Source organism: Narcine bancroftii, chromosome 1, assembly GCF_036971445.1.
Source record: "Narcine bancroftii isolate sNarBan1 chromosome 1, sNarBan1.hap1, whole genome shotgun sequence".
Taxonomy (NCBI): domain Eukaryota; kingdom Metazoa; phylum Chordata; class Chondrichthyes; order Torpediniformes; family Narcinidae; genus Narcine; species Narcine bancroftii.
Genome location: NC_091469.1, coordinates 232,568,838 through 232,581,205, shown reverse-complemented (window position 1 = coordinate 232,581,205; position 12,368 = coordinate 232,568,838). Strand labels below are relative to the sequence as shown.

General features: G+C 39.4%; 1 protein-coding gene across 6 annotated transcripts in view; it reads left to right on the top strand.

Annotated features, from left to right (window-relative positions):
- Window positions 1-12,368, top strand: part of tmem232 (transmembrane protein 232) — a 93,759-nt gene that overhangs the window by 59,480 nt on the left and 21,911 nt on the right. For all 6 annotated transcript variants that reach the window (XM_069892673.1, XM_069892693.1, XM_069892662.1 and 3 more), the window contains 3 exons: window positions 3,593-3,753; window positions 8,897-9,023; window positions 10,783-10,996. In XM_069892673.1, the coding sequence (XP_069748774.1) occupies window positions 3,593-3,753; window positions 8,897-9,023; window positions 10,783-10,996 (502 nt within the window). The remainder of the gene's footprint in view (window positions 1-3,592; window positions 3,754-8,896; window positions 9,024-10,782; window positions 10,997-12,368) is intronic.

Below are 12,368 nucleotides of genomic sequence, written 5' to 3'. Positions count from 1 at the left end.
GCAAATTAATATTAAAAGCTTCTCAAGTCTGGTAAATACTGTCAGGCTTATTATTCACCTGGGTCGAAATAGGTAAATCTTAACCTTCACTTTTGCTGACTGGATCTAGTGCTGATTAAACTGAGTATACAATGCTTTAATTGCTCATGAATACGACTGTAGGACACGATGTATTGGTTGCATTGCAGAATTCCTCAGTTACGTGAGCATTAGTAGATTAGAAATCTCATTGTCTCCAAGGGATACACGATCCAGATGTGTATTTGCTATTGTTCTTTCATTGTTGCTGGTTCAATATTCTGCAATAGTTCAGGATGATCTACCACTTTTTAAGAATTGTTGATAATGGGCAATAAATGTACATCAAGCTTAACAGAATTCCTGTTGGATATCAATGGAACCCTTGAGTCCCTGATATAGATATAATCTTTCAGAAGTAGGGTCATTTACATGCATGTTTTTTTCCCAATATTTTTATTGGTTTCATCAAATAAATGTTACATAGGTATATGACAATAAAATAAAATATTAACAAATCTTATATCGTAATTAAAATGATATTGAAACCTAGGTTACATTGAAAAGAAGTTAAAAAAAAACATACTATACTAATTATCGATCCCCTCCCTTTGGAAGCCTCTGGCTGAACACACAGTCCGCTACTAATAAAAAAAGGTAAACAATGGGGTCAAAACCAGAAACTAATTAATCTTGCAAACTTTGAAAGTCATTAAAAGAACCCCATAAAGAAACAAAGTTAAGATTAATTTCAGTAGTGGAACACCTACTTTTTTTCCAAAGTCCATCATATTGGACAACCATTTATTATGAGAGGGAGGGACAGCATCTTTCTGCCTCATTAATATGGCCTGTTTAGCAATAAGGGAGGTGAGGGCAACCACATGGGATTGTGAAGCAGTCAGAATTAAACCAGATGGGCCACTTATCCCAAAGAGAGCAATAAAAGTCTTGGGAGTCAAATTAACATTAAGAACTCAATGTACAAAATACTGCTTCCCAAAAATTGGGAAGAGAATACATGTTTAAACTCAACTGAGAATGCTCAGATTATATTAAACAGAGAAAACATATTATAAGATGTAGGAGCAGAATTAGGCCATTTGGCCCAGTGAATCCTCTCATTCCCATACTCCTGCCTTCTCCTCATAACCTTTGATACACTTATTAATCAGGAACTATCAATTTCCACTTTAAATATACCCAATGACCTGGCTCCACAACCATCTGAAACAACAAATTCCACAGATTCACTACATCCTGGTATCCTGGTTGAAGAAATTTCTCTTCATCTCTGTTCTGTAAGGCACCCTTTTATTTTGGGGCTATGCTCTCTGGTCCACAACTCTCCCACGACTGGAAATGTATTCTCCACGTCCACTCTATCCAGTCCTTTCAATATTTGGCAGGTTTCAATAAGATTTCCCCCCGCCCCCCTATCCTTCCAAATTCCAGCAAGTACAGGCCCAGACCCATCAAATGTTCCTCATATGATTCCTGTCATCCCTGGGATCATTCTTGTATACTTCCTCTGGACCATATCCAATGCCAGCACATCCTTCCCGAGACATGAGGCCCAAAACTGCCAACAATACTCCAAATTGCTCACAATACTATAAAATATATAAGAGCATCCATGAAAATAGAAACAGGTGAAAGCCTCTTCAGTTCTTCATGATTGTTCCACCATTCAGCAAGGTAATAACTAATTTTAATGGAGTGGCACAGGGCACTAGAAACAGGGAGAACACCCAGCCATCCCATTCCCCCCCCTCCCCCCGCCCCACCCCCACCAATCAAGAAGGAGAAGCAGAGGAAACGACCCTACAGGAAAGGAGACTACAGCACTGGGCCAGCAAAGATCTCAGCAGCTGTAGGTCTCTGCAGGACAGTGACCATGGCAGCAGACAAAAAGTGCACAGTGGCTGAAGGCCCCACACAGCCTGCAGGCAGTTAGCGACTTGTGGTCGAGGGACTCGCAGAAATGGGGTTCACAAGAGTACTGAGGGCAAGAAGAGCTCACAAAGGGCCTGAGGTGCTGAAGGCTTCCTGATCACGTTGGAGCTTTGGATCTGGAGCTCGGAATCTGTGCCATTGCAGAAGCTGTGGAAGCACTGGAGGTGAATCCACAGACACTCAGTGTCTTTGAAGGGACTCACTTTTGCTTCTCTTACTGTAAGGGGTGCCGGGCAGTACTAATGAATCTGCCTTATGGCAGGCAGAAGGAAATTTCATGTAATATTACATTTTCTTTATTATTACAAAACAATAAAAGAATCTTGAATCTTAAATATACATGGCAATGGTCCTCCCAAGCATTCTTGGGAAGACAATTCAAAAGATTAATAATCACCTTCTCTTCTCAGTCCCAGATGTCCACATCCTTATTTTGACACTTACTTCTGGTTCAAAGCACATTCCAATAAAGAACCATTAACCTCTCAAAGAAATTTGTATGTTACATGTCAGTCTTCTCAACTCAACATTGACTTTTTTTGTATAAAATGACCTACATAATGAACATACCATTCCAGGAAATAACATTTGCTATACCCTTTCTGTAAGTGCTGCCTTCTTTCGAAAATAATATGCCACAAGGCATTCCAATGTTATCCTGTGTCTCCTTTATCATTTATACATTGTAATAATAATTTAGGATAAAATAGCAATAAATCATATTTCAAAAACTTAGTTTCGATGGCACATACTGTAATTACCAAAAGTAAAATAGTTTATTTTAAATTAACCAAGATGATATTAACAATATCTCTGGGAGAAAATCATAGGAATATAAAGTTCATAAACAGTTTGTATGTCTGATAAAGTCAGGAGTCGTACATTTCATACTTTTGTTAAATTTGAAAAGACGATACACTTTTATAAATTATTTCCACATGACTTAGTATAATTATTTTTAATTCCTTTCTCATTTTTGGTGAGGACCAGAGATTAATTTTTATTAATAAATTCTCAGGATAGGCTGCCCCAGTCTTTTTGTTTTGTTTTTAGATTAGGTGGTGTTTTTTTTTGAAGATTTCAGATTGAGGATATGAGAACATATTCAGTAATTGTGTAATGCACTATGTTATAATCACATGATGTCTTGTGAAATTTTTTTCCCTTTTTCATTATGTTCTATTCATCTCATGTATTGTTTACCTATAATATGATTAATAAGGAGACTGAGAAAGAAAGAAAGAAAGAACAGTTTTAATGTCTGTATTGTTCAAAGGAATGGCAATTTATATTCTTGAGAACAGACTTTTTTGTCCGTTCAATCTATATGCCATTCTGAAAGTTTCTCTGGCAAACTGATTAGTGTGAAGGGGTAGCAGACTCTTTTGCTAGTGACTAAACATTTTTTTTGAAATTGTATGAGTATGAATATTGGATGGAATTTGTTCAATTCTAATTATTTTCCTAACTATGTTAATCTGTTTATTTAATTTATGCATGTTACTAACAGTTACTTTCATTTTATTCAGGGTTTTATTCCAATTGATTATCATCAATTATATTGCATAGATCATTTCTGCAATAGTAATTTTACAAAATATCATTTTTTATTCTTCAGTTGAGAAAAGATTGTCAATCTGCTCAGAGACACGGAAAATGCAACATCAGTCCAGTGCTAAGGAAATACCTTAATGTTTGGATTTGTGTGAGATATAACATTCAACTCTTGGATGATGCTTTGAATCAACTCCAGAAGGAACAATTCCATCAAGCCAATTGGTAGGTTTCACTTTTTTAAAGATTTGGATTGTTCCAAATTTAATTTAAAAAAAGATGATGCTGACAGATTTGTATTCATTAAGATTGCCACATCGTGGTATTTGACAGATGAGGGAGGAATATTTGTCCAAAAAAAAAACTACAGATGCTGTAATTATTAAATAAAAACAGAAATTACTGGATATACTCAGAAGATCAGGTTTCCCATTTCAGATCCTTGAACATCTTGTCAAAACTCGGACAATTTAGAAAATAGGTTTGTTTTAACTCTCAGAGAAGGGTGAATGGCAGGGAGAACAAAGGGAATGTCTGCTGTGATAGAGCGAATCTGCTTGTAGCATTTGTTGGTAGAGAGAGAATCGAAAAGCTAAAAAAAAGCTTGATTACATCAAAACTAGCCAGAGATGGAAAATCAAAAAATTCACTTAAAAAAAACAGTCCATTTTTCACATTCCTTCCTAGTTTGACTTCACAGTTTTTCTTTGTAATCATTACATAGTTTTTGATTTTTTTAAATTTACTAGGTTTAAAATTTATCGTAATCTTTGTGTCTTCTGCTTTTTTTTTTGGCTTCCTACAATTTTTTTCCTTCAACTTTAATGTCCTTGGCTAACCATGGTTGGTTCATGGTTTTTCTGATCTTTCCATCATTAACGTTGAATTTCACAAGAATGATATTTCGACTGGTAGGCTTGGATAATAAAGAGAGGCTGGATAAATTGGGACTTTTCTCCCTGGAGTGGAGCATGCATGTTTGGGGGCGGGGCGGGGGGGGTGGGATTGGAGGAAACCTTATCAGGGTTTATAAAATTATAGATAATTTATTTTTATTTTTTAATTTTAAACATAGACGTACAGCACGGTAACAGGTACTTTCAGCCCATGAGCCTGTGCCGCCCAATTACACCCAATTAGCCTACAACCCCCTGTACACTTTTGAAGGTTGGGAGGAAACTGGAGACCCTGGGGAAAACCCTCGCAGAGATGGGGAGAATGTACAAACTTCTTACAGGCAGAGCTGGATTTGAACCCTGATCCCGATAGCTGGCGCTGTAACCTCATTGCACTAACTGCTACACTAACTATTCTGCCCCAATGGTAAATAGATGTAGCCTTTTACCAAGGGTTTGGGAATCTGAAACAAGAATGCATAGATTTAAGATAATAGAGGGAAGATTTGAAAGGGACCCACTTAGCATCTTCTTCATGCAGAGGGTGGTGGGTACACAAACAAGCTACCAGAGGGAGTGGAAAAAGTGGGGACAATTGTGACATTCAAAAGATACTGAGTCAGACATATGGACATACAAGGTTTTGAGGGATATGGGCTGAATATGGTCAAATAGGGCTAGCTTGGTTGGTATGAACGTTGGGCCAAAGGTCCCGTTTCGGTGCTGTAGAAATCTATGAATCTACAGTTATGTCCAATCATTACTAACCTTTCTTCCAGTGGAAATAGGTACTTCCAATCCACTCTCTTTAACACCATTATATGTCAAATCTCTTCTGAATCTTCTCAACTGCAAAAAAAGCTTCATCCCATCCAATATTAAATCTTAAAATTCTCTACTCCTAGGATCACTCCCGCAGATCTCCGAACTCCTCCTTATTACCTCTTTTGTGTTGTCACTCTTTCTGTGACATGATACTGTGACCCATGTGGTGTTTTATGTAATCCCAGGAACACCACACCCCCCCCCCCCCCCAATTTATGTCTTGGCTAAATAAGTGAATGTAATAAGGATGGCACGGTTGGTGTGGCGGTTAGCGCAACTCAATTACAGCGCCAACAATCAGAATTTGGGTTCGAATCCCATGCTGTCTGTAATGTTATGGGCCCAGAAGACCCCAAAACCCAGCAGCAATAGAAATACACCAAGACAAATAGCTACTTAATTTTAATTTTCTTTAAACATAAAAACAGGATCAAACTTTAACTATATACTATTAACTTAACAACCCCCTTCTAATTCTAAGCACCCATGTATGTAATGTTCAAAAAAAGTTCTTTAAATTCACAGTCCAATCTCACTTCTCATTTCTCCAAGTTCACTGGTATCAGGCAATTATTATACTGTGCACAGAATTTAACATTTATGAATTTCACCAGGCTTTGGTGCTTGAAAGGTAAATGGTTACTGGTCAGGAAGGTTCTTGTTGGTTTTTCAGAGAGAGATATGTTGCTTGTTGGACTCCCACAACTGATACCCTTCGATCAGTCACTTCAGTGTCTTGCTGAAGAAACTTTCCCCATCAGGGTTTTCCAGATAATAACCTCTTTCTTTCAGGTCACCACAGAGTTCCTTTTCTGTTTCCCTTATTTCAAGAGAAACATTATACAGCCAGCCATCTCCTCTTGTATGGACCACAAGTGCTTTGACCAGGTTGAACTAAGAACTCACAACCCATCTTCAAAATAGGGTTTTTCCACACGCTTGCCAGCTTGTCCTGTTCCAGTCCCAGCTGCTGCTGCTGAACTGTAGAACTGAACTCTCTCTCTCTTTCTCTCTCTCTTTCTTTCTCTCTCTCTCTCAGAGAAAGCCACATGACCCTCTTAGAACAACAAACTTCACTCAGATTGCAGCACTGGACCCAATCTTCTGAGTTCATTCATCTGTTGCTTTCCAAAACAATAATCCATTACTCCACAGCTTGTGAAGTCCTTATTGGCATTCTTTAAAGTTTGTACAAAGGCTCCTGGAGCCTGAACTGTCTGGCTTGAGCAGAGCTCTGGCATTTTAAATGAGATCTGTTTTGAAGTGTTTGTATGTGACCTACACAAAAAAAGGCCACAATTTATATAATTTAAAACATTCTATATTCAATATAAAATATAACATAATCTGTCACAGTAAGGAGTTCATACGTTCTCCCCGTGTCTATATGGGATTTCCCCAGGGGCTCTGGTTTCCTCCCACCCTTCTAAACATAGTAGGGATTGGAGGTCAATTGGGTATAATTGGGCAGAATGAGCTTGTTGGCCAAAAGAGCCTGTATGTCTAAATTTTTTTTATAATTTAAATTTGATCAGTGTCCATATATCAAACGTTCAAAGGTTTATTTTATGGACATGCAATAATACATTAAAAATGTACTATACATGATATACTTCAACTTTTGTCTGCCCGTATAGTGCTACCGCAACCTCCGCAGCCACTCAGGCTCCAGTTCGATTCATCGTCAACCCAAGATCGGATCCAAACCTCCGACACAATCAGGAAGCCTTCAGTGCTCAAGGCCCTTCATCAGCCCTTCTTGCCCTCAGTACCCTCTTGAATCCCTAGTTCCCATTAGCCAGTCTCCAGCAGCCCGTAGCCTGTGTGGATCCTTCAGCTGTTGAGTCATTCACTGGTCTGCTGCTGTCGCATCATCTCCTTTGCTTCTCCTTCTCAGTGGTGGTTATTCTCCCCATTTATGGTGCCCTACGCCTGTCACCTGCTCCCCCAGTCTCCAATCCCTCAAGAAGCACAGTCGCTGCCATCTTGACCACAAATGTCTGTGGTTGCAGGATTTCACTTACAAACACCGTCAGCTCATTTAACAGGCCATTTAAAGCCACCAGCATTAGGATCGGATAGTTGAACCTTTCAGATCAACACTATGTTCAAAAGCTTTATATCTAAAACTGGGTCTTTAATGTGTATTAAAACGTGCAGTGGTTCTTATGCTTTGCCCTGAAGAACATCACTGAATGCTACCATCTAAGATGTAATCAACAACTGTAACCCTCTGAGCTATCTATTTTGTTTTTTCAACTGGCTCCTGCTTATCTCCAATTTTAGTTGCTCCACAATTGCAGACATACTTTCTGTTCCCAAATCCCTAATCCTGAACTTCCCTCCTTAAACCTTTCCCCCTCTGTAATTTTCCTCCTCTATGACATACCTCTTTATCATCCTTCGATTTTGTCTTTCTTAATGTGACTTTGTGTCAAATATGTCTGATAATGCTAGCTCAAGCTCCTTAAATCATTTTGGCAGAATGCTTGGCATGGTGGTTTGTGCAACACTATTACAGATACCTAATCTTTTATCCAGGATTGTCGGGACTGGACTCCTGCCGGATTTCAGAATCATTTTAAAATGGTGGTCCCTTTACACAAGTACAATGTTTAAAAAATTGTGCAAAATCCCACAAAACAGGGGGCATGGGGTGGTAAATGAATTTAGATAAATAAAAACCATAATATTTCTAGTGTAATTTTTTTAAATTTTAAAATAAAACTGGCTCAGACCCCTGTCCCCATCCCCACATCTCTTACCTTTGATGGAAAGGTGACTCTCACCCCCGAGCTTCTCCTGGCTCAATGCGGGAGTAATGGCTGTCTTTCTTACCTATAATCCCCCACGCAGCTGGAACTGCTCTGGTACTGGCAAAGCGGTTCCAGCTGTGTGGGGGATTATGGATGACGAAGACGGCCATTGCTTCCGAATTTAGCTGCCGCTGCAAATGAACTCCAGGCTCAGCAACAGGGCAGCCCTGCTGCTGCATCAGGTGTTAGATAGGGGAGGGGGCCATCAGGAGTTAGATGGGGTGGGGGGGTTTGACCGACAGACAGAAGGCCAGGGATGGGGGTCGACGGATGATCGGAGTGGGAGGAGGTGGGGGAAAGACTAATGGCGGGGGCTAGGAGCGATGGAGTTGGGCATTTTCATTACCAAAAAAAAGTGCCGATTTTTGGAGGTCGCCAGTGTTCGGAATCCTGGATAAAAGATAGGCACCTGTACAGTGGGACTGGGGTTAGAATTCCATGTGTCTGGAAGGAGTTTGTGTGTTCTCCCATGTCTGCATGGGTTTCCTCCCACTGTTGGAAAAGTACTGGGGGCTGTAGTTCAATTGGGTGTAATTGGGCAGCATGGTCTTGTGAGCCAAAATGGCCTGTTACCATGCTTTATGACAAAATCTAAAACTCCACATAAATGCAAACTGCTTTCTCCCTCACCACCAAATTTATACTTATTTTAACACGTATTCTTTTAAATTATTACTACCGGTATAACAAAAGATGCAAAGTAAGAGCATCATAGTATAGTTTTTAATATTTATAAGTATCTGTTGCACATTGCAAAACAGCTAATAACAAAATATAAGATACAAAATAATCACACAACTAAATGATGCCAGTATCTTGGATTATTTTCAGGATTGATTCTGCACTTGGTTTGCTGCTCCTCGGTGAAGTTGCCAAAATAAACAAGCCTTGCTTGAAAGCTTTGAAAGATCTGGGTTTATCTTTTGTAACATATTTAAGTGTTCACAATTTAAAACAGGTAAAGTTACATTTGACTCAGTGCAAAACATTTCAAACCATTCTTCTAAGAATGTCATGTGTAATAAACATTTTCCATAAAACCTAAAAGTAAATTGTTCCATTGGTGGAAATCTGATATAAAACATAAGTGAGAAAAACTCAGCCTGACAGACAGCATCTCTGTAGACCAAGTTTGAAACATAAACTTGCTCTCTAACATGTTGAGCTTCGACACCATTTTATGTTCAATTGCATAAGACCCTTCCTCTAAAATGGTTAAGAATTTTAAAAAAGCTTTTGAGAAGCTGCAATGGTTCTGATGAACTCCCTGTCTAGTCAGAGAATGTGAAACAGTTGGAAAATAGATAAGGCTATGGAAATCTTTTGGGATGAAGGTGTTAGGAAGTCTCCCGTTTCTCTTTAGAATGCTATTGTTATAAGGATTTTCCTTGAGACAAAAATTATAAAGATTTAATTTCTTAGATCTTAAAGGAGCCAAAGTAGAAACGTGAGAGCTTCAAAATGTTACTCCACCCAGCCGAACGAAAGGAATTAGGACCACATTGGAGACCCAGACTGTGAGGTCACCAAAGAATCTAAAAATGTTGACATGCTTTTACTTTTAAACAATGATTGTCTTATACAGTGGGGAGAGGAAGGAGGGCTAATAATGGCAAAAAATTGATTTTGGGCTGACAAGGAAGGGGTATTGGGTTAGAACCTGTATTGTACAGACCACACAGAATATTGTGAGTAGTTTTGGGTTTCTTATCGAAGGAAGGATGTGTTGGCATTAGAGGGGGTTCAGAGGATGTTCATAGAATGATCCCTGGTATGAAAGGATTATTATATGAGGAGCATTTGATGGCTCTGAGGCTGTACTTGCTGAAGTTTAGAAGAATGGAGTGATCTCATTGAAATGTATTGAATACTGAAATTACTGTATGGAGTGGACATGGAAAGGATGTTTCCTACGGTGGGAGAGTTTGGGACCAGAAGGAACAACATCAAAATACAAAAACATCCCTTTAGAATAGAGAGGAGTAGGAATTTCTTTGCACATAGGGTGGTGAATCAAGGAATTTGTTGAGGTTTTTTGTTGTGGAGGGCGTCATCAGATATATTTAAGATAGAGGTAGATAAGTTCTTGATTCAGAAGGGAATCAGGGTGACAGGGAGAAGGCAGGAGAATATGGAGCAGGCAGGTTAAAAAGGATAGTAAATCAGTCATGATGGAATGGCAGAGTGGACTCCATGGATTGAATGGCCTAATTCTGCTTCTATTTCTCATGGTCCAATGGCAGCCATATCTTCAGCTGCCTTAATTTTCAGCCTCGCATTTCCTCCCTAACCATCTTTGGCTCCTTTCCTATCCCTCTTCCCTTCAAGGTACAATTAAAATGTCTTAGATTAACTGTCATCTAATAAATTAGGTCAAATTTTGTTTGAGATACTACAGAATTAAGATGTTTTACTCTGCTTAAATGTGCCTGCCTTTTGGCTGAAGTATTACAACCAGTAAAGCTGTGGCTTACTGGTTATGATCTTGATATTACTGCTAAATTGCTTAAGATTTGCGAAGAGCAGAGGAATAGATGCTCCTCAACCAATTCTCAATTCTGGATAGGTTTGCCTTTCATTACGTATGCATCAAAGAACTGAGATTCTTTTGCCTTGTTCAATAAAACAGCATTGTTATGGAGTAATGTGACTGAACGATTCATGTGGTGCAGATTATACAAGAATTTTAAATCAACATGTTTGTATTTTAATTCTAGGCAAATATGAGTGCAGATCTGCATGCTTGGTCTTTGCAGTTAAATCAACTCTACTGTTATATATTAGGAGACATCTGTCTCCATGGCAATACTTCAGAAATCCAAAAGGCTGCTCTAACTGGGTGCGAGGTTTCTTCAAAGTCATCCCACAGGAACAATACACCAGGATTACTTGAACTTCTACGAAGCCAGCGAGCAGTAACACCAGAAGTTGGCAAGTACCAGAATGAAATGCAAAGTAGATTATCAAGCCATAAAACTGGGAGTGAATACCAGAATGTTTGCTTGCACTATATTTACTTTCCTCACCACTTATACTTTCAAACATACTTTGCCATCTAGCTTGTTTAAAAAATTTCCATTTACATCTACCCATAGGTATTTTTGTAGGCTTCTGAGACATTGAACTGTTCTCCGTTTGGATCCATGGCATGTGGATAAGTTAAGCCAGTGTGACCTGAAACTTCGGTCAATTATCCCCCATGTTTTTAGCCACTATGGCTGCAAAAAAAAAGGATCATTTTCAGTATTTCATTGCTGCAGTCGGATGTTCCCACTTACTTCAAAAGGACATCAGTCATACTGAAGAAAATCAATAATAATTGGCCAGGATCATTCATTTCTACTGTAAAAACATGTTTTGAGAAGTTGGTCATGGCCAGAGTTAACTCATACTTAAATAAAGACCTGGACCTGCTGCATTTCACCTACCGCCACAATTGCTCCACACCTGATGCCACCTCATTGACTCTCCACTCAGCCCTAGGCAACAGCAACATGTACAGACTGATTTTCATCAATTACAGCTCAGCTGTCAATACCTCAGTATTGGCTAGCAAGCTTCAAAACTGGGCCTCTGCACCTCCCTCTGCAACTGAGATTGTTCACTTCTTCATTAGAAGATCACAGCCAGTGCAAATTGGTAACAGCGTCTCCTCCTCACTGACAATCAACACACAGGTGCACCTCAAAGATGCGTGCTTAGCCCACTGCTCTTCTCTCTCTATGCCCATGACCATGTGGCCAGGCACAATCCAAATGCCATCTACAAATTTGCTGATGACACCATGGTTGTCGGCAGAATCACAGACGGCAATGAGGAAGCAGACAGGAGTGATACAGCTCAGCTTGTTGAGTGGTGTCACAACAACAACCTTGTACTCAATATTAGCAAAACTAAAGAACTGATTGTGGACTTCAGGAGGAAATCAGGAGAACACAAACCAGTCCTCATCGAGGGGTCAGCAATGGAGTTGGTCAGGAACTTCAAATTCCTGAGTGTCAAGATCTGTGAGGATCTATCCTGGGGCCTTCATGTCAATGCAATCATGAAGAAGGCTCACCAGTGGCTGCACTTCATTAAGAGTTTGAAAAGATTCGGTATGTCACCAAAGTCTCTTGCAAATTTATATGGCAAGCATATGGAGATGCCAATGCACAGGATAGGAAAAAGCTACAGAGAGTTGTGAACTTGCCACTATCATGCACAATAGTCTTCACTCCATTAAGGACATCTACAAGAGACGGTGTCTCAAGAAAGCCACCTCTTATCATCAAGGACCCCCTTCTCATCAAGGACCCCCTTC